Source organism: Neolamprologus multifasciatus, chromosome 20, assembly GCF_963576455.1.
Source record: "Neolamprologus multifasciatus chromosome 20, fNeoMul1.2, whole genome shotgun sequence".
Lineage (NCBI taxonomy): Eukaryota > Metazoa > Chordata > Actinopteri > Cichliformes > Cichlidae > Neolamprologus > Neolamprologus multifasciatus.
The window spans coordinates 25608906-25631737 of NC_140458.1; the positions used below are offsets into that span (position 1 = coordinate 25608906).

The 22832-nt window shown below is 41.8% G+C and overlaps 2 protein-coding genes across 9 annotated transcripts in view; one reads left to right on the forward strand and one right to left on the reverse strand.

The window, feature by feature from the left end:
• Positions 1-11545, forward strand: part of cdk11b (cyclin dependent kinase 11B) — a 39296-nt gene extending 27751 nt beyond the window's left edge. For 6 of the 7 annotated variants that reach the window (XM_085147337.1, XM_085147336.1, XM_085147335.1 and 3 more), the window contains 14 exons: positions 44-163; positions 279-377; positions 1585-1716; positions 1791-1865; positions 4226-4455; positions 4569-4659; positions 4755-4876; positions 4973-5078; positions 5244-5365; positions 6689-6796; positions 7162-7278; positions 7685-7833; positions 10184-10373; positions 10912-11545. In XM_085147337.1, the coding sequence (XP_085003463.1) occupies positions 44-163; positions 279-377; positions 1585-1716; positions 1791-1865; positions 4226-4455; positions 4569-4659; positions 4755-4876; positions 4973-5078; positions 5244-5365; positions 6689-6796; positions 7162-7278; positions 7685-7833; positions 10184-10373; positions 10912-11004 (1754 nt within the window). In that variant the 3' untranslated portion in view covers positions 11005-11545. The remainder of the gene's footprint in view (positions 1-43; positions 164-278; positions 378-1584; positions 1717-1790; positions 1866-4225; positions 4456-4568; positions 4660-4754; positions 4877-4972; positions 5079-5243; positions 5366-6688; positions 6797-7161; positions 7279-7684; positions 7834-10183; positions 10374-10911) is intronic. The other variant, XM_085147338.1, reaches the window with a different exon arrangement.
• A 106-nt stretch (positions 11546-11651) lies between these two features.
• On the reverse strand, positions 11652-21955 carry mmp23ba (matrix metallopeptidase 23ba). 2 transcript variants are annotated; one of them, XM_085147345.1, is made up of 8 exons: positions 21559-21955; positions 18280-18416; positions 17447-17586; positions 16857-17024; positions 16594-16762; positions 15595-15752; positions 13070-13196; positions 11652-12957 (listed from the first exon to the last, which is right to left on the reverse strand). In XM_085147345.1, exons 1-8 carry the CDS (start codon positions 21700-21702, stop codon positions 12783-12785), a joined length of 1218 nt encoding a protein of 405 aa, XP_085003471.1. In that variant the 5' UTR covers positions 21703-21955; the 3' UTR covers positions 11652-12782. The 2 variants fall into 2 exon arrangements, with proteins under 2 accessions (XP_085003471.1, XP_085003470.1); XM_085147344.1 differs by having other exon boundaries at positions 15595-15705; positions 16598-16762; positions 21559-21945.
• Between the last annotated feature and the right edge of the window lie 877 nt (positions 21956-22832).

Genomic DNA, 22832 nt, shown 5'->3' on the forward strand with positions numbered 1-22832 from the left:
AACCTGCATCAGTGATTACCTAATTATTTTTTCTCTTCTAAAGTGCCATCTCGGATGCTACCTGAGGAATATGATGACAAGCCAAAACAAAGTCACCGCAGCCGTAGTCCAGTACGTGTTCCCAGAGAAAGGTCTGATCACAGTGAAACACGGAAAAGCGGATGTGAGTTTTAAATTTTTCTTGGTTTTTTGTTTTGTTTTGTTTTTTTTATTGATGGTTATTGTTGAGACTATTAAGAGATTATTTTTTATTTTTTTATTTTTTTTCTTTTCTGCAGCATCAAAAGAAGAGAAGCCTGAGAGCAAAGATCTGCTTGCTGATCTGCAGGATATCAGTGATAATGAAAGGAAGACTAGCACTGCAGAATCCTCCCTGGGTGAGTTAAATTGTAACCTACAGATTTAGCAATTAGCAGATAATAATAATAATAATAATAATACATTTTATTTATAGGCGCCTTTCAGACCCTCAAGGTCACCTTATAGTAACACGTAAACAATACCATAAAAAACATAAGAAAAATGTATATATAGCAAACATGGTAGATAAAATTTAGACATAAACAGTCATAATAAGTATAAAAGCAAATATAAAAACTGAGCAAGGTAAAAATGGCCTAAGACAGATCAGGTGTATGCAATTCTAAATAGATGAGTTTTGAGTAGTGATTTAAAAGTGGTGAGACAGTGTGTGGTCCGTAGAGCAAGTGGAAGTGCATTCCAAAGTCTCGAGGCAGAACAACTAAAGGCTCTGAGTCCCATGGTAGTCAGGCGAGCAGGTGGAACTGACAGAAGGGACGCTGAAGAAGAGCGGAGTGTACGAAGGGGTGAGTATGTATGGAGAAGATCGGATAGATATGGAGGAGCAAGGTTATGAAGCGCTTTGAAAGTGAGAAGCAGGATCTTGAAATTGACACGGAGGTGAATTGGGAGCCAATGGAGCTGTTTAAGAACAGATGTTATATGTTCGGTGGATCTAGTTCTGGAAATAATACGAGCAGTTGTATTTTGAACCAACTGCAATTTATGGAGGGAATTATGAGGTAGACCATAGAGAAGAGAATTACAGTAATCCAGACGAGATGTGACAAGAGCGTTGACAAGTATGGCGGTACTGTGTGGTGTGAGTGAGGGACGAAGACGGTTAATATTACGGAGATGAAAGTAGGAAGACCGAGTGATATTATTTATATGTGCTGTGAAAGACAGAGTGCTATCGAGGATGACACCAAGACTCTTAACCTGAGGGGAGGGTGTGACAACAGAGTTATCAATGGATAACGAAAGACTGGTTAGAACTGTAGTCAGTTTTGATCTGGTGCCTATTAAAAGGAATTCTGTTTTATTGCCATTAAGTTTAAGAAAGTTAAACTTAATGGATGTCAAAGACTCCACTGCAGCAGACGATTAATATTGATAGGGATGTTCGTTGATTGGTCAAACTTGGTAAGACTTCTGATCATGATCAGAAGAATAGGATGACAACAAATATCTACCACAGCTCATTGTGTTAGGAAAGCTCTGTAGATTTGCAGTTAATTTCCAGTTTTTAAACTGTTTTTTATCTTTCCTTATGTCATTTAGCATCAGCATCTGTTTCTGAGGAAGAGGAAGATGAGGAGGAAGATGAAGAAGAGTCCAGCAGCCAGAGTGAGGGTGAAGAAGAAGAGGAGGAGGAATCTGCTTCAGGCTCAGGGCGGTCTGAGCAGAGTGCAGGTACAAATATTTTTGGCCCATACGGTTCTGTCACTGCCATCAGATCCTTATCAAAGTGGCTTTCTTCCTCTCAGAAGATGTGAGTGAGGACGAGCAGTCAGGGGAAGATTTTGAACAGGAGAGGGAAAATGGAAATCACATACCTGCAGGTGAGTAAACCTCAGATATCAAAGAGAGTAGAAATCATATTTGGAGAAGTAGAGTTTTTTTTTTTTTAGCTTTTTATACCCAGCCAGGACTCTAACTCTGCAGACTGTGCCTTTAAGAAACAATCGCACCACCATAAGGGCAAAACACAGAAATAGTATAAAATAGTATTCAGGCAAGAATGAAAAAAAAGTTCCTTAAATTAAGCCCTTTACTTTACTTTAGTTGTACCAAGTTTTATATTTGGTAACTAGACATCTGTACTAGACTATAGGCATCTGTATAGCTAGAAGATTTTATCAGCCAAATGTTACTGTGCAAAAAATTCAGTACTGTTAAAAATATACAGAATTTTCACATTTAAGAGAACACATCTTCTGATGGTGTTTTTTTTGTTTTGACCTTATGCCACTAAATTAATTACAACATTAGCATGGCAAAAGAAAAGAATCTTTAAAGCCATCATTTTTAACTCAAACTATGGCTGTTTTTTGTTTTTTTTTAACTACTGTGCTTTAGTAATGATGCAAAATAAATACTCTCTGTAGCACATTCATAAATGACTAAACTTCTGATAAAAACTCCCCTTGATCACAATCTACACAACATTATTGCCACAAGCTAAAAATTGAAAAGTCATCAGCATCACTAATGAGGCACCTTTTGGTGGCTGATGGGTCACACCTCAGGTGTGTGTGACTGTGCTGTGGATGTTCCTCTCATATCTGAGAAGTTTGCTGAATGAGCATTTGTGTACAAATCACACATTGTTTGGAGTTTATTCATCTGAAAATTCCAGTAATATAAATTTTCTGACATAATTTTGAGAGATCTTATCTTAATTTCATGGAAAATGAATATTGTACATATTGGAATGTCTTCTTGATTGCTCCATCACATGGCTGTTTTTGTGCAGAGTTGGGATTCTTGTCCTGCTTTTGGATAGCTTTTCCTGTGCTGTGTCACATTTATGAACCAGGTTACTGGGAAACTATTTTTTATCTCATCCAACCGATGAGCGAAGGGGGTGTTGTCTTGCTATCCCTAAATGATTCCCCAAAATTGCTACTCCTCCTAGAGTAGAGGTTCCCAAAGTGTGGGGCCCAGAGCCATTGCGGGGGGGGGGGGCACAGTATGAAAAGAAAAAAAAATGAATGCTTGGACACTGCTAGCATAATGGACAGGTTTTTGACAGGACTCCCACACAAACGCAAAGCAGGAGATCAAGCATCGCCAAATATATTTCCAAACCAACTGCCTTCCAAGCCAAAGACTAGAAAATATGATGAAGCATATCTTCCCTTTGGCTTTACCTGCAAAAGTGCCAAGGTAGGTCTCCCCTGCAGAATTTGTTTTCCTTACAGACAAACAGTATCCCACATTCTTGATTTTTAGTTCACAAACACTTCTTATAATGACTAACTGCTCCTGAAATTTTGGCGATGTTAGCTGTTTATACAGTAAAGTTACAGCGGGATACAAATAATATCAGGCTGATCCTGCCACCATTTGTTCCCCCGGTTCAAATCACGGACAAACAGTATCCCACAGCTGTTTGTTTTTGAACCCATTTTGCACAGAGAGGCGTTTTTTGAAAAATGTATTGATAGCAATGTTGAATATTATTACACAGAAAAACGACTACATGTACCGGTAAAATTACACCGTGACGCCTCTGCCTTTCTAAATGGAGGGACAGTAACTGCGTGTGTATATGTAAGCGTGTAAAAACTGAAGATAGTAAGATTAACAGTAGCAGTATTTTGTCTATCTGCTATTGTAGAAATTCATCTCATGTAAACAATAACATGGCGCACAGCGTGACGTCAAAAAAGGCACACACCTTTGATGCTGCTCCGTATTCCGTATTCCTCATCCACACGTAAACGCAAAAACTGAGTTTTTGAAAATCTCCAACCTGGCAGGAGTTTTTCAAAATCTTGTAAAACAATTATTTTCAATTCAATTCAATTTTATTTATATAGCGCCAAATCACAACAAATGTCGCCTCAAGGCGCTTCATAGATACAGAGAAAAGCCCAACAATCATATGACCCCCTATGAGCAAGCACTTTGGCGACAGTGGGAAGGAAAAACTCCCTTTTAACAGGAAGAAACCTCCGGCAGAACCAGGCTCAGGGAGGGGCGGCCATCTGCTGCGACCGGTTGGGGTGAGAGAAGGAAGACAGGATAAAAGACATGCTGTGGAAGAGAGACAGAGATTAATAACAGATATGGGCATTTTATGGGCAATAATTTGTGAATTCAGATAAATGAACTACTATTTCAAAATAGTTTCTAAATTGTAATGTATTCATTTAAAACACATACCTTATTTATAACATGTAACCGTTTACCACAGTACCAGAGTCCCGTTTTGACCATGACTCAGAAGAGAGTGGTGAGGACATGGAGGAGGAGGAGGAGGAGGAAGATGAGGAGGAAGAAGAAGCAGGAGAGGGGGAACCCACCCCTCACTCTCAAACTCATTCCCGTTCAGCCACTCCAGAAGGGAACTACATCCCAGAGTCTCCCCCAGTCTCACCTGTGGAGCTGAAGAAGGAGCTGCCCAAATATCTGCCGGCTTTTCAGGTTAGTGTCACAAATGTTGCGCATCATCCATATGAGCGCAAATTATGGATGTATGTTATTATTTTTGGCCCATTTTCTGTATGTTATAATCTTGACTTGCATTTTGTGTTCAGGGTTGCCGCAGTGTTGAGGAATTTCAGTGTTTGAATCGCATAGAGGAGGGAACCTACGGCGTGGTGTACAGAGCCAAAGACAAAAAGACCGGTATGAAAAGAAAGATACTCATCTATTTACTTTTGTGCTCTTCAGCTGGGTTTATTGTTTTTAGTAAAACACTGACTATAGTATCATGTTCACAGATGAGATTGTTGCGCTGAAAAGGCTGAAGATGGAGAAGGAGAAGGAGGGCTTTCCCATCACATCTTTAAGAGAAATCAATACAATTCTCAAAGCTCAACATCCAAACATCGTCACAGTAAGGGTAAGAAAACATTTTGATATTTACTTAGCTATTAACATTTCACCATTTACAGCTTCGACTAATGATTTGTACATACAACTAATCCTTTCCTATCAGGAAATAGTTGTTGGAAGCAATATGGACAAGATCTACATTGTGATGAACTATGTAGAACATGATCTGAAGAGTCTGATGGAAACAATGAAGCAGCCCTTCCTGCCAGGTAGAATGGATACATTGCTTCAATCCATTTTTGTGTATGTCTGTGTGAGAGAAAGGTTGAAAAAAGATCTTCTGACTTCAGTAGAATGTAAGATCTCATAGATGTTTCTTTGCTTCTTGGTCTCTGAAGGTAGCTAACTGTACAATGTGCCACCTTCTCTTCCAGGAGAAGTAAAGACTCTGATGATTCAGTTGCTCCGAGGAGTCCGACACCTCCACGATAATTGGATTCTTCACCGTGATCTGAAGACGTCCAATTTGCTGCTGAGCCACAAGGGTATTCTCAAGGTATACTAGGAGAGCAATTCTAACTCTGAGGGACTAATGGTGTGGTAACCTTTGGCTACGTTCACACTGCAGGCGAAAGCGCATCAAGTCCGACTTTTTTGACCCTATGCGACCCATATCCGATCATGGTATGACAGTGTGAACAGCACAAATCCAACATTTTCAAAACCGATCTGGGTCACTTTCGTATGTGGTACTGAATCAGATACATATCTGATGTTTTAGAAAGCAACTGCTGTTTGAATGGTCAGGTCGCATTAAATCCGTCTTTTACGTCACTGACACAAGACAGACGCCAATTATCAGCGCCGGAGAAGACATCGTGAACGCTTCTTGGCCATCCAGTGAAACTGTTGAGAAGACAACGTTGGAGAAACGTGAACATGTTATTTGTACTGTATAATCTGCAGATTCTGACAGAAATCAGCAACTATCCTTTGAAGCACCGCTCCTCTCTAAAACAGCAATAAGGATAATTATTAGGCCATATGTAAATAACAAAATAACTTTATAACTTAAAGCAAAATTCTAAATGTAAAGTCCGAAACAAGTCTTTATATTAAGGGCCATCAGTCAAACAATACTGTTTGCTCTGGGTCTAAACATAGCGCGTTGTGTGTGACGTCTTCTTTTGCGCATGCGGGCCACTTTGAGGGTTCACAGTAGAGCGCGTTTGCTGTCGCATTTTATTTGTAGTGTCAACAAGCAGACAAAAAATTCGGATTTGATCAAGAAATCGGAATTGAGCATTAAGACCTGCAGTGTGAACGTAGCCTGAGACACCGATAGTTGGTTTATCACTAGTCTTCATTAAGAACAGTCACTAGATGACAAGACTTAAAAGTCCTGGTTTGACTCTTAAATACTGTCTCACTTTTTAAAAAAAATTTTAATCTTTCACATTTGTTTTTAAAGCATAGTAATGGAGGAAATCCAAAAGGTGATTTCATTAATGCGTCTTTCCAACATGCTAGCAGCGTGAACACAGTTGCATAAACAACACATGATTAGTAGAATTCAATTAGAGCATGAATTTCTGGCAAAGGGTAGTGAAGATTGGGTCCATGTGTAAATAAACAAACTTTTTACAGACACTTGTTGGTGTGAATTTTATGCAAATTGGCAGTAGATAATGTGAATTACACTCGATTGTGTAATTTTTTTTCAAATTGAATATGACTCCCTGTTGCCAGGATATGCAGTCATTTGATTTCTTCTTTAATGGTCAGATGATTTTGATATAAACACCTTTAATGCTGAAATACTGTTATTTAGCCCAAACTAGAGCATTTCAAAGGTCTCCTCATCCGTCTTGGATTGTAGATTGGTGACTTTGGTTTGGCCCGGGAGTACGGTTCCCCCCTGAAGCCTTACACCCCGGTGGTGGTTACCCTGTGGTACAGATCGCCTGAGCTGCTGCTTGGAGCCAAGGTGAGGATTCAAATTCACACACTGCAGGAGTCTGATGAATCCTGAATACAATAGCTGAAACTACAGACAGTAAAGTGATGGCCTTTCATAGATAATAGTTACATCATCCTGACTGATTGTTTTACACAAAGGCATATCTCTCCAATAGAAGACAACATCTGTTGAGCATTTGGCTTGTAACACACCAGATACCACAAAATGCTATTAGAGTTTTACAGTGCATGATTTATGCCGTCAGACGGCAGAGGCCCAGCGACCCGTCAGTGTGCATCCACTTTCACATAAACTCCAGGAGGAACGTGCCAGGCAGACAGTCTACTTTATGTTTCTGTGGGCTGCCACTGTGTTTGTTCTTCTCTCCGCAGGAATACTCCACAGCTGTGGACATGTGGTCAGTGGGCTGCATATTTGGCGAGCTTCTCACTCAGAAGCCTCTCTTCCCTGGAAAATCTGAAATTGACCAAATTAACAAGATTTTCAAGGTAAATGCTTTCATTTGTGCTTATAAAAGGTGGGGTATTGTCACTATAAATATTAAAGCTTTTATTTTTACTGCTTGTAAGGTTTTCTGTCAGAGTGCAGTTCTGCAGTGAACCACAGGGTGGAGCTGCTGGTAGCTGTCACCCCAGATGATGTTGTTATACCTTACACTAAATGATCTAAATTAGGCATAACAGCAATATGAAGCGATGTTACCTGGGCATTCCATGTTGTTGTTACCAGTGATCAGTTTTGAAATGCACCAAGGACTGGCTACTTGCCACTTCTGCAGTTAATGAGCACATCAGCCAAACTGGGAATCTCTCGTGTCCACTTTTTGTTTTTGTTTTGTTTTTTTGGGGGGGTGGACTAAAAGTATGTCTGCTGACTTGTCTGTGTTGACTCTAGGATCTAGGGTCGCCCAGCGAGAAGATCTGGCCCGGTTACAGCGAGCTGCCCGCTGTGAAGAAGATGACTTTCACAGAGTACCCCTACAACAACCTGCGAAAGCGCTTTGGAGCACTGCTGTCAGACCAGGGCTTTGACCTAATGAACAAGTAGGATTTTTAGAGACTTTTTTTACTCTTTCATAAGAAACATAACTCATTTCACTGCACTGCAGTCAGGTTGTAGTATTCCAGCTATTGTCTGTTTTCATGTGTCTGTAGATTCTGTGTTTTCAAAAGATACTAAAGAGGTTATAAACCATAAAGACACCATTTGAAAAAAAGGTCAAATACATTATAAATTAGCCATTTTTAAGGAGTAGAGAATAAGTCCCATAGACTTAAGTAAATATTTGATGGCAAATTTTCAGTGTTGAGAGAACACATATCACTGGTATACAGTGATGAAGAGCATGTATTAGGTAACAATCAGCACAGCTCCTGCAGTGGAAATTGCCTTACTTGGACGAACCCTTTTCTACCCTGTCAAATTCTGTTACTCTTTCCACAGCTTTTTATTTAGTCGGTGCACTTCTGGCAAGCTTTCTTAAAACATGACAGCAGTAGTGGATATATCCCAGCAGGAGTCCAGTTCCATCCCCCTTGTTCCGTTTCACACACACGCACTCACCATGGTGACGCTCCACAGTACAGGAAAATGTTTTAGAAAACACACATTTAATAGGGAAAATCAGTGATGGCTTCATAATTCTTTCTCTCACATTCCAAAGATCAGCTTTGTTCTGCACTGCGCAGATGAGCTTCTCAACTGTCCTCTCAGGTCTTTAACCAGCCACAGAAACTTTTCTCTACACCTGTAAATGATAAAACCATGCTGGTCAGCTAGCCCCCAGCTGCAGAGGATGGTAACAACATGTTCGCTGTGCTGCTGTGTGAGGAACCACAATTTGGTGGAAATTTGGTTCATTTCCGAAATTGCTGAAACTTCAGCTGTCAGTGTACAACACGTAGGGAAGTGCTGTTAAAAAAGCTTCACAACTGAGCAGTACAGAGAAACTTTGGAGATGTATCTGGCAGGTTGACATTGCAGAGCAATGGGTTTTTGGTTGTTGTTTGCAATATCACACCTCTCCTGTGTGTGAAAGCATTTGAAGACCCAGATTCAGTGTCTAACTGAAGAAGGTTTCAATTCACAACTCTTTAACCTGTTATACGTTTACCATTTCAACATGTAGTAGTTAAGAGATCCCAATTTTAATCCTCCTAGAGAGCCAGAATACTGCCTTTTTTCTGTCCTGTTTCTATCCTGTTAGATAATGAGTCTCCATTACCTGGTGTCCCGTGCATAAATAGGCCCGTAGTCCTCAAATGAAAAGCAGCTGGGTCCTCAGTCAAGAAACGGAACAAGCTTACAGGACAGGAAGAGTGCACATTTTTGTAATTCCATAACAAAATGGTGGATAACAAAATACTTGAACACAAGTAGCAGGTTTTGTCTTATGTTGCTAGTATAGTGCTCTTGTTTTCTAGGCCTGGTGTCTGTCTAATCCCAGCCATTAATCCTCCTGTCGATATCCTCTCACGTTAAATTAGAGATCATTTGTTTTGTAAAATCTTTTATGTTTAATGTCTGCACTCACTTACGGAGGGTTCCCCTCAGACAGAGTCTGAGTCTGTGTTGCTCCTGTCATGTATAATTACGACTGTTTGCAGAAACTCTCTGGCCTTTGGCATCAGCACCACACCTTGTGTTCAGACTGTGTCACTACAGGGCCTGTTATACACTGTTATACACTAAACACTAAACATTTTTGTTCTTTGACTATGTAAGAGTAACTTTGCAGAATAATCAGACTGATCCTTGTTAATATTATTTGGGGGCGTTGGAGATTAGGTGGGTAGTCCTTCTGTAGACAACCACATTATGAATATGATTTTTTTTGACATCATTTAGAGTAGAAAAAGTAGGGAAAACAACGGTGAAATGGAGCTTTTCAAGCATTTTGATGCCAGTTATATGCCAGCATTACCCAGTGTGACTGTGACCCAATAAATTAAAAGTCAGCTGGCACATGTGTAATCTTCAAATGTTCGTATCAGACACAACCACCAGCAGGACTTTGATTACACAGAAACCATTAATTAGCTGTTAGGCGCTGTTAACTTACAGCAACCTGTAAAGCTGCGTCAATCCCATCCATGCATGCGTCATTCTGCTGGCCATTTCTCGTCACTATTTTTTGGCCATGGCACAGAAAGATCGCTCCTTCATGGTTAATCCTACCTACAGAGCCCTGATTGGTTTTCCAACTGTGGAACTGGCCTTCATTGAGCTAAAAGGCAGACCCGTTTGAATAGCAGAGAAAAAAAAAAACTTGAGGTGAGAGCAGGTCTGGCAGTTTTGTCCACACAAGAAGCCTGAGTTCTCCGAGGCAGTTTGGCATCTCTGATGAAACGCTGCTAAAACATAAGTTTAAAATTATTATTGATTGTTTTCCAGGTTCCTCACCTACTGCCCCAGTAAAAGGATTTCATCAGATGAGGCTCTCAAACATGAGTACTTCAGGGAGTCTCCTCTCCCCATTGACTCCTCGATGTTCCCCACCTGGCCAGCTAAGAGCGAGCAGCAGAGGGTGAAGCGAGGCACCAGTCCTCGTCCACCCGAGGGAGGCCTGGGCTACAGTCACCTGGTAAGAGCATTAGGCCTGACTTTTCTCCATTACACACAGCTACCAGGCTTTCTGAACGCTGCCTGTGTTAAATAGATTACAGACCTACAGGCTTCTGCTTTGTGTCCGCGTATTTCCTCCTCGTGTTTTCCATGATGAGCACTTTTTAGTTCCTAATGTTTTCAGCAGTGGTCCGGCTCACCCAGCAGCTTAAGGCCACTACTGAGATTTTTCAGTGGAATTAAGTGTTGGTATTTGCTGCCTTACACGCCAATTAGACCATGACAAGTGTATTTTTGTCTCACTTTTCTTCTCGTCAGGATGAAAAAAAATTGTGCTGGAGCTTGTGATTAAGTATTTGGAGTGTTAATAATAATAGTCTTAATACAAACTGTTAGCTGTAATCAAATCCCTCATTAAATTCAGGTTAGGGGTTTCCAAAGGTAACTAGAGTAATAAAATAATATTGGTCAGTTTTGTAATAAGCATGTAAGAAGTGCAAGATTTCAAAAGTTTTTGTTAATGCTACAAGTTGTGAATGTTTCCATTGTCTCTGTAGGGCGATGATGACCTGAGAGATACTGGCTTCCACCTGACAACCAGCTATCAGGGGGCATCTGCAGTCGGTCCAGGATTCAGCCTCAAGTTCTGAGCCTCAAGCTTCAGGACGCCCAGCTGGAAAACAGAAAAAGATCCAGCAAAGACTCGTGGGACTTCTTGTTTTGTTTTGTTTTTTGTTTGGAACCGGATGGTATCACTGGTTTACAGCTTTAGAGCAGATCAGTATCTGATCATTTACAACTGTTACCACATAGTCAAGACTGTCTCACAGCAAGACTGATGGCTCAAACCTGTTGAATTTCCACTCTTCCTGTTTGTTTTTTTGTGTTTTTTTTTATTAAGCCATTTAACTAACTGAAATGTGACCTTTGTAGCTCTTAAAGAGGAGAAACAACCATCAAAAATCAAAAGTGTTTCTCTCATGTTTGACTTTTATTTTCCCTTTTATATTTCATGAGAGAGGACCAGGTTTTATAAATGGTTGGTATTTCCTGGCTGCCTGAGCTACTGTATAATGATGCAGCATTTGCTGTGTGTTCCATCCAGCATAATGTTAAAATTTAAATGGGAATGTCAGCTCTCCTGATGACAGGGAACTGATGTTTTTGCTAGAAATAAAGTTTGAAACTTTGTTTTGTCTGCCTTTTTTCCTATATTTATAAACTCTGTCCAAGCTATGCAAACACAACCGCACACTGCCAAAGGAGGGGGAAAAAAATGAAGGGAAGTCGAGCCTAAAAGAAATCCAGCCTTCAAACCAGCTTGGTAGCTGCTGTCCAAAAGTGATGTCATTCCTTGTGCTGCACACTTTGTCTCAGTACTTTGTTCTTTCAGGGGGAAAAAAGAGGCCCCGGCTTGCTTTGCTTTTGTTTTTAAATGACTCTGACTTCAGAATGAAACCAATAAATTCTTTGATTTCGAGCCAAAGAAAAATAAACAGTGCAGCTCGGGTCCCTGCACGACTGGAACAGGTACTGAAAAAAGGCCCCTCCTGCCCTGGGGCTCGCAGAGCCAGCACTAAATGGAAATATTCATTAATCAATTTTATCTATCCCCTGGACCCACCGTAGGCCTTTTTGCAGATTATTACACCTGATGTGTTGAATAAGCTTGGACAGAGAGCTGCGAGTGGAACTGACTGCTCAGTCCCTGGAGGCAGACTCTTGGCCTCAGCGTGCGACTAGTAAAGTAAGCTAGACGTCTGAGGTGTTCCATATGCGGTTTAAGGTCCAAATGGTTCCAAAGGCTGTAGACAACATTGTTTATTCTGGCTTTAGTAGCTTACTTGGGGCAGTGTGTAAATTATTTGAATGCTATGCATCTAAAGCAAGGGCTTCTGTAAGTTTTTCAGGTCCATTAAAAAAAAAAAGAGACATTTGGGACATTTTGTAGAAGCTATGGTGAGTTCTCCCAACAGTACTAATATCTTCTGGGTTTCTGTGCAACTAATTAGTCCCTATTTTTCAGAGGAATCCCGTGGGTGGCCTTGGACTCCTTCAGCTGCCTTAGCTGAAAGAGCTTTGAAGAAGTCCAGGCTTGATGAATCCAGACTGACGTCATCGTCCCGAACAGCTGATGAGAGCTGCACTGAACTTTCATCACCAAATAAAATGCAAACCACAGCATCTGCCACAAACAGCTTTTTATAGTCAGGTAGTGTTTTCCACAAAAAAATATCTGTCACAGAGCATTTATTCTTTGCACAGATGTAAACGCATTTACACAAAGACGGTCAACAATTTTACGTGGATACAGGAAGAATGTTTAAAAAACAAAAAATACTAGTATGTGCCCTAGTGAGTGAGGTCTCCTGGTGACCATCTGTGAATATGTCCTGTTCAGTGTGCAGAGGAGCTGGGCTGTTCTGCTTCAGAAGCGCACGCGTACCCTCCACGAGTAGTTAGTGAGAATTTTGTTCTTCTTCTTAACGATGCAGGTGTACGTGCCTTCGTTGATGGCGTTGGCCACTATAGTAATGTGGTCGTCTTTCAGTGAGATGTAGTTCGGGTGAGAGAACTCCAGCAGCTCCCCGTCCTTGTACCAGCTGAAACAGGAGTCGCACGTTAGAGACGGCGCTCAGCAACTGCAGTACTGTAGCATCACTGTAGCCAGGTAAACTGATAACATATTGGAGGGAGAGAGAGAGAGACACTCACTGTACTTTGCCTTTCTTTGATGCTATTTTCTTCCCGCAACGAAATGTCAGTTTCTTGCCCTCGACCACCAGCTTGTGTTTGGTCCTTGGGGGAGCCGGGGTGGGAGCTACGGTGGGGAAAGGGAATTCTGAAGAGGATAGAAAAGAAAACACTGGTGAGCTGCTGCACCACAACAGGAAATGCAAAGGTCATAACTTGGTGTTCTTAACCATAAAATGATCCTCTTAAGATACACATGTGCAGTGTGACAACTTGCAAGATGTGGGCTAATTTAAACGATAATACAACGTTTGGGTTGAATATTAGTAATTTAATCACTCTAACCTGTAGCTGTGTTTCCATTCATATAGCCGGTGTGTGGCTCTTGGCTGACTTTATCTAACTTAGTCAGTGTGGCTGTATGAAATAAATGTTTCCCACCCGTGATCAAAGAGGAACTAAAAGATTTGTGATAACCATAAACCTCAGTTTCTTTCACTGTCTCCAGCTGTCACAGCCTTTCCTCACACAGCAGTGCCTGAAAGGAAAATGTGAACTAGGTGCAACAGTTTATTGAAATTATGCAATCATACATGGAAATACATTATATACGGCAAAAACAGAGTTTGTGTGCAATTCTAGTGAGCTTGAAAGTCATTATTGTTATGACCACCTTTATTCTTCCACACAGCTTGAACTCTCTTGTCATTTCTTTAAGTAGTCATCAGGAATAGTTCTCCAGGGTTCTTAAAGGGCATTCAAAGCTCTTCTTTGGATTTTGGCTGCCTTTTGTCAAGATAATCCCACACTGCTTCAATAATGTCGAGGTCCGAGATATGCCAAGTTTTTGTCTAATAGCTCTTTGGGAATCATCTTGTTGGTGCATAAATACGATTCCATGCCTGTCAAATGGTGTTATCTTTGGTATTTTTCATAGATTTGACTAAAGAAATGGAAAAGATGATGCTTTTTTTGTTTACATACTGGTAGTAATTCTAAGATTGTCTGTTATGTGTAGACACAACACTGATTCATCCCTTGAGTTAAGCATCTTTTTATGATTGAATGATTGATAGGTCAGTCTTATGAGACTTAACAAACAAACAAACGAGTGAAAAAGCAGCGAATGTCCAAAGAGAAGCTGTGAAAAATCTTCAGAAAGCCTGGCGAACCATTCATCAAGAGAACTTTAAAAAAAAGTACGAAAGTCTTGTTTAGTCAAAAAATTAAGAAATTAAATTATCCTGCTTTCTGCTTTCCACTATATTTTGGATGCACATAGTGTCATTTGTACTCCATATTTTTTAAGGTTTAGTTACTTATTAGTTATTGTTTTAATTTGCTGAAATGCTATATTAATGTAGAATTACTGTAGGTAAAACTACCCGAGAGTACATAAGTAAATAATATCCTCTCTAGCAGCAACATTAAAGAGAAACACAGATGAATGAATGCATGTTCCTACCTGATGAGTCATTTTCCTTTAGTACTTTAAAGATATTCTGTGCGGGCACTACGCAGACTTTTGATATAATACTCTATCTGGGCGTCGGGCTGCACATGAGAGATTTTTATCAGTATTTTGTACGCCAGGTTTCTTCACTCTGTTTATTTATTTTTCACCAAATATACAGATTTCTTGATTTCAGCCCGCGTGCGAACCCCATGTTTTGTTTGTTTTTAAATCCCAGAAACGCCCATGCTTTCACAAACGCTTCGCCAAAATGCTGATTACTGTCAAAATCATTGATAGCAGCGTTATCACGTCAGACATCCATGCTGCTAACCTGCTGGCGGTGTGCCTGTGTTATCAGTGTAATCTCTCCCATCTGGTGACAAGCGCAACAGGCCGCCTCGTGATCAACTCAGAGTCTGCCTAAAAAACAGTCGCCCTCGTTAATGCTGCAAAAATCCAAATTGACCTTGTGTGTCTCTAACCCTCAAGCCACAGTCTGAAATTCCAGCGGTTTGGAGTCACTCAGGAATTTTCCACAGCCGTACAACGTCTCCCAATCAGCAATGAGGAACAGATTACTGTGAGCCAGGAATCGTATCCTCTTGCCTCTCTCCACACTGTCCCCCTGTTGCTGACAAAAAAATCTCAGAAAGCCACAGTCTGTGGGGCTGTGATAGTTAAAACTGAGCCACTTCTTGTTGTGCAAAAAAAAAGGAGATCTCTGCACCACAGCATCCTACAATAAACCTACAGAAGCAGTTGTTTGATGAGTAACACTTGTGTAAAGCAGCCCTCACTGAGCGAGCAATCAACAGGTAGCAGCCCTGCTGTGTGAGCGTTCTGAAACGCTGCCACTCTCCAGAAGTAAAACACAGACTCTCCCAGCGCCAAGTGTAATCTCCCTACAAATCAGACCCTTGAAAACCTCCAGCGCAGCTCTGCATGGCTGGACCTGTTGGCTCCCGTTGCTCCATTGGCAAACGGTTCACAGCAGCTCCTTGTGCTGCTCAATTGAGAGAAAACTTTCTCTGTCTTCTTTTTTTTTCCTTCCCCCTGGACTCCTGCTGCCATTGCCACTGCTGCTTCTTACCGTAACAGAAATCACAGCTGGAGGGGCAGTGCTTCTGCATCAGTCTGCGCTTGCTCTCGCAGTAGCCTTTCCGAGCCCAGGCCGGACAGATAAATAGACGATCCAAACATCCTGGAGGAAGGGGGAGAGATGAAGTGAGGAGGAGGGTCAGATGGCAGCTCTTAGTCAGGCAAAAGAATTGGAACACCTCCAACCCTCCAAACACAAACACACAATCTGCTTTTTGTGCCAGTGAAAATGACTCGCTATGATACACGCTAAAGACCACTCGTGAGTATTTTGTACAGTATTCATTAATGTTTTGCTTTCAGTCATCAAACGCAAACATTGTGCTCTACATTTTGATTGGTTTTGATCAGAAGCGCGCAGGAATACTCCTTTACAGGAATACTCCTTTACAGGAATACTCCTTTACAGGAATACTCCTTTACAGGAATATCTAGACGCTTCTAATACCAGCATCAGACTACATTCTGTAGTCCAATCCGGGCAATGCCTTAAATCATCCCAGTGGGATGTTGGACAGCGTCCTTTACAGGACCTATGCAGTTTGAAGGCCAGTTGGAGTCTAGACCCAATTCGTCATCTCATCTGACAGCGGCAGCATCAATCTTGTTTTCCTTCGGCCATGTTTAACAACAACGTTAAGGAATTCTTGAACCTGTCAAACTGCCCGAGGGAATGAATTCTCCTGCAGGTTCTTCTGTTAGGCTGTTGAGAGGCTTCCCAGATGCACCGTCAGTTTTCTGCCCTTGTGAAATACCAGTCGACACTCAATGCTCATTTTCGTTCCTGATGCTGCCATACGTGTCATCAGCCTCATCATGTGTCTCGATCCCAGCTCTTTATGGGCCTCATTCATTCAATCAAGAGGCTTTGGGATGCCTTTCAACGTGTCATCTAGACCACGTAAGTCCCCCCAAATCCTCAGATGTGTTATGAAAGTACAAAAAGAAGACCTTTAATGTTTGTGTGAGAGAAAACATAAGGACTGTGAACAAACCGTAGAGCCGGTGCAAACCCCACACCTCATCCTGTGTGATGAGCTTGCGCCCTGTCAGAGTTGCATTCAGGTGCATTAAAGCTTTGGGATCCATGGAGTGCATGAGTCCCAGGACGTGACCGATTTCGTGAGCCGCCACATGGACGAGATCCGTCAGCCAAACCCCTGCAACAGAGACAGCTCAGCTCGGTGTCTGCTGCATTCATTACTTCACGCATGAAATATTAAAAGTTTCAGCAAACACAATAAAGATGCATGCCTTTCTTCCAGCTGAAGCGCATGTTTCCCAGAATCCAATATTCGTGGTCGTCAAAGTGGATCTCGCCTGTTGGCGGGAAGAACGCGTGAGCCAGTTCTCCTGTGATGCCATCGAAACAATGGTGCAAGTGGGACTGCCAACAGTCTGTGTGGTTGACTGGATAGAAGCCTGCCAAAACAGAGAAACAGAGAGAAATAGCTCAGAGCCAAGGAGGGAATCCCTCCCTCCATTATTCCTGCACCGTGGAGACTGAAGTGGGGAGATGATGGATCACAAACGACAAACTCAGAGGATGACGACCATTCCTCTCACTCACTCTGAGAATTTTTGCAGGACTCTCGTTTGCACCCAAAGGGGGCAGATAAAGCGGAATTTAGGGACTTTTGCCACGAGCTGATATGTCTGGAAGTTGTTAGACATTTTTTTTCATTAAGAATTATGAAACGTGTTGAATATAAGCTTGGTAATATCTTTGCAGTGCTGCGATTTAATGAGGCAAAGAAATTACGGCGACGACAGCAGGGAGAAACAGAAAAGTCTGGCACTCAGAACTAACCAAGCAACATCTTTTGAGGGAGAGATGCACCCACCGATCTTGATGTCCGCCTCTTGGTCGGCCGGCACCTCTCTGAAGGTGAACGGCGAGACGTCGCTCCACATGCCAAAAGCCTTGGCGATTCCCCGACGTGTATCGCTGGCGTTCATCAAGTTTGTAGGGAAGGAGAGCAACCTGCTCGGAAACAACAGCATGGTGGGGTTAATAGTTGTCCCTCAACACATTCCTCTACCGCTGAGGAATCTGCCAAAACACAATACCTACTGTTCAGACACAAAAGAATTCCCACATTCCTCAGCACAGCTCTGTTTTAGTGAGACCTGATAGTTTATAATATCACAGTTAGACAGTAACTTAATAAATTGTTGATACCATCCATTTTACTAGTGCGAAAATGACTTAGATTAAGCTGTTTTAAAAAAAAAAGTTTGTCTACCACCAACCAACGGTTTTTGGAGCTCCTCTAGCTCAATCTAATCTTCCCCTTAGCTGATCATTTTACAGCTCCAGGATGAATAAAGTTACTGGATCTTCTCCTGACAGTTAACACAGCTCAATCCAACTCTTTGGAAGCCAAGCAACTGTGGTGTGACTTTCAGAGTCCCATATGTGCTCACTATTTTACAGTGTTCACAGTCAGACCACTTTTTGGTGCTTCGACAAACTTTTGGTGGACAAGGTTCAGTGCAAACAGTGACTTAAGATTAGAAAATGTAGCAGCTAACCCACATTAACAGTAGTTATAGTGCACGATTGTTTGAAATCTGGAGCCTCGGTCTCTCATCTCGGTTTCTTATAGCACAAACATTCGCCCTCCCTTTGCCTAATTTGTATTGCTTTTGTGCATCGCAGGCTGTAAATAAATACTTGTATGTGAGCTTGAACTTGTCCCATTTGAGCTTCTCCGGGGTGAGGGTGTAGCGCTTGTTCCTGGAGAGGTGAAGTACTTGTGACCGGGCCTCTTTGCGGATCCCGATGAGCAGCACAGTGGTGTGAGCTTCTTCCTTGGACAAAGAGAAACTTTGAATGAATGACCTCACACTGTGACAGGAGTAACTGAATCCTAAAGACTCATTTGGCTTTCCTAAGAATTCAATGAGATTCAACTGGTCACATTAGTGAATATTATATTTTCAACTTTCCATCTCAGGAAAGAAGTAAGAAAAAAGTTGCATTAAGTTTGATACTTTTCACCAGTATGTTGAGTCTGATATCTCTTCGGGGGGATGACAGCTGGAGTCTGGACTCTGTTATAACTCTGAAATGCTGCCTATGGGTGCTTTGAGTTTTAATGCTTTCATAAATATTCTGCGGCTGATGTTGAGTTGCAGAGATATTCCATAATAGTGATCACACCTCGCAATAAATCTATAACTTTCTATGGAAATAGGTTTGAGCAATAAATCCGCTTTTCGGCACTAGAAGAGGGGCTGCGATCTCTCCGTTGAGGAGCCCATTCCTGTGCTTGACAACAGGAATGTTTCTCGCACTGCCTGATGGCTTTAATGGGGTTTTAAGGAGGCAGACATTTAAAAAGAGAAACTGCTGAGGGTACACAACTGGCAGTCATTGGAGACACGTGCACAGCACACACTTTTGAAGGCGCTGGGCGAATATAGGCTTAAACCTGACTTTGTTGAAAAGTACCACTTGGTCTGTTATACCTGGCTCTTTACAAGAGCCTGACTGATGAGCAGGAATACCGTGTGTCAGGTGAAATGCAAGGGGATGAACAAGATTTTATAGTAGAGAGCGGAGCAAAGTGAAAGCTTTCACTATGCTTCAGACTAAGTGTTTCTTCTGTGGTCTGACAACAAGATTAGAAATGTCCTTTCAGGGTCTAACATGCAGCCAACACAAGGCTATGGGTCATGCTCGCCAAGTCTCTTTGGGTGTGAAACTAACCAGTGTCTCCATGTGACTGCAATCATCGTCTGAGTGAAAAACAGAGAGCAAGACACCACAAATTCCTAAGAGCATTGGGATTTTCACGAGCATTCAGAACATGGATGCGCTGATTAAAAATGGCTAAAGGTTCAAATAAAAAGGTCAGATTATGCACAAGTTATCCCCGTGAGCCATTCAGTTTCAGACAATTTTTCCTTCTCTTGCCTTTCTGTGATGTCATTACGCGTGGACATCTTTAATATGGTCATATCAGGCACTCTGCTCTGATTGTGACCACCGAAGCCCCAAACCATTGGCTGTTTGCATCATCTGCTTGTGAGGGGCAGCCAATCAGAGGAAAACCTTGCTTTTACAGGGGTACGGTCCTACACGAGAGGCCGCACCAACAAAGTCCTTCTAGGAGCAAGTTTTGCATTTTGGCCACCTCAAAATCTCTCCAAGCAGTTATTTGCGGTTATTTTTAATTTTACCTTAAACTTCAGAAGTCACTTGGATATAAAGCTGGATTCTACTGTAAAACCACAACCCCATTCTTTGAGTACCATGCCTCTTTTGCTTTTATAATATCTCTGACACTAAAGCCCAGTACAAATATAATTTTCTTTTACAAATATAAGTTTCTTGCTGAGGAAAAACACTGAAGATGGAGAGAAAATATCAAAGTCTCTCCCTTCATTTTAGAATCTACGCCCAGTCCTCCAGTTCCTGTTCCTGCTTCACCCAGTCAAGACAAACAGATGCAGTACTTCCTTCATTTCCTTTCCAAAATAGTACTTTGGGTGGCCAGACTGTCCCACGCCGTTATTAAACTTCACGATCTCTCGTGGTTTGGTGTTAAATATAACATTTCACTACCAGATTAAAGGCATAGGTCACTGTTTTATACAAAAGTTGCTTTTCCCGACCTTAGCTGACATGCTGGAGTCATGCGTTCAGTGACTTATGAGGTGTTAAAGCCAGCGCGTTTCTTAATGTGTCACGTCTTGTTATATTCACCACAAAGCTCATCTCGCATGTTTGCCACAAATAAAGGTGAACCGCAAACCCACTAGTCCTCTAGACTAAACCTCAGAGCCGGCGGTGAGAGCTGACAGAGGGCGAAACATCTGAGGACAAATCCCACAGGGATCGTTTGGGGAGTCTGGAAGAGTTTAACCTCGTTTCCAGAAATTTCTAAACAAGGGATTATGATTTTCATCTGAACCTCAGAAACTTTGAGGGTTCTAGTCAACAAAAGCGATTTTCTGTACACAAATCAAAACACAGACTGTCTGTCGTACATTTTGTCAACACGCACATATTCATGTTAAAATGAAACAGAACGAGGCTGAACATTGTCAAAACAAATATTGTAAATCTCGTTTAGTAATATAGAAATAATAAGTATGTTACAGTGGATAATTGCCGATTCATTTCAGTATAAATCAATGAGAAATGCTCTTTGGTTGTTCTGTTACTTAACTTCATGAAGTTGTGTAATCCCCACCAGCGGGCTTCTTGACTGACACATAATGAGAGCGTGTGGCAAAGGCAGTGACATAAAGCGATCCCTCAGGCTCTATGTCACAGCGGGTGGGTGGCACTGAGTGAAATGTGTGGAGAAACACATTTATCCAACTCGCTGAAGATATTACTGCACAGAGACCCATTCCACAGACATAACCTAATAGCAGCTTTCATCTAACTTCACATAATTGAATCTGATGCCTATTACCATCACTCACTGATTTCATGTGAGAATTTCCAGCTAAAAATATCTTTGAAGATCCAGACGAATGGCTTAAAATTGCACGGATTCTTGCATAATGTAACAGTGAAAGAAAATGATGTGCATCATTCCTAAATGATCTGGTATTTTCCTGATACCTGCTGCTCTGTTTTGCTGATTGTCAAGTGGGCACAGCCAGCACAACTAATAATAAAGCAGATAAATAACCTTTGTGGATTTGTGGTAAATATATGGTGCGTTGCTTTTACCTTGCCTCTTACTCTCAATATAAAACAGCGTTTCATTGCTGGGTTCACCACTACTGCCACTTTCACCATGAACTTTCAATAAGCCTTACTTTTCTACCCCCGTATGTAGTCTGTTACATAAACAGTTTTGCAAATGGAGCAGAATTCTGAATGGAGTTTGGCGTTATGTGACTTCAAAAGGTAACCAGCATCTTAATAACTTCATAAGCACAACTATGTGCCGGACTCTGCAGCTGCAGGGAAAAAGTGGTCACAGCATACCTCTAACCTCCAGGTGGGAAACGCTGTGGTCTGCTGCATCCCTGCAAGCAGAAAGCTGAGCAGCACAGCAGCCAGCAGAGGTGCGAAGCCCCAGTCGCCGTTTCGTAAACTTCTGCCACTCTGACAGCTCACCATGGCTGCCATAGTGCACCTCTAGGGGAGACAAAAACAAGAAGAATCCCTTCTGCAAAAGACTGCTTCACCATCTATTCCGGTGAATGCTACTGCGTGGCCATAACACGCATCGCTGCTGGTGGGTCACTACTTGGGGAGCTTGTGGTCGCTGTGCGCAGCAGGCAGCGCAGTCCAGCCCCGCGGACCGACCGGGTTGTGAAAGCAGTGCAGACTGCATCAGCTCTGCTCGCCTCTCTTCCGCACAGAGCGCCTGCCAGCGGGCTGGTTTCACGTTACTGTAGACAGGGCAGGGGGTCAGTGTCGAGACGACCTAATGAAAACCAAACGTCCGTCAAACCACTTGTTGCAACCGCCGGAGATGCAGCCAAAGCAGAGTCATGGGCTGATTTTTTATATTTTGGACACGATTATTTTTTTTGCACGTTTATGTAACGCTGCTGAGGTTATTCTTCTCCTCCTTACAGCGTGGCAGATATTTTTAGGTCAGAATAAAATCAGGGCTTTATTTAGTCGGCTGTTTTGTTTAAATTACTCTATAAGAGACAGTTTTAAGTGTTTATTTTAAAACCATTTACAGCTTGCATGTCCAGGAAGAAGAGTATGATATGAACAATGAATGTACCACAGATAATAGATTTTACTTGTAGTTTTCCAGCTCCAGAGGTGACACTAATATCGTTTACATGGTGAAACTTGAGGGGGTATGGACAAATAAGTATATACTTCTGCCTACTACTTTTCAAACAAATTTTGTAATGATTGTGAAGGCACATGTTTGAAATGTTTGAAATAAAAATGAACTGAACTGAGGTGGTCATAAAAATATTGATGATACCAACCTGCTCTTAGTACTGGATCGATACTAGTGCGATAGGATCAATATTTTGTTTCTATTTTTCAAGTTCAGTATGGCAGGGCAGTGCCCATCTGAGCCTGATAAACTTTGTCCAGCTGGGATGTGGAGAATCTGCAGTGCTTGGATTGAAGAGTTGAGCTTTTGTAAGGGAGCCACAGGAAGTGGGTTAACTAAGCCACCCTCCTCTGTACTATCCACCTCCAGATACTGTCCAAAGCTGGGCACAGTGACACAGGCAGCCCTTTATGGTTCTGGTTTGTGCTTGTCTAATCCATTAACATGC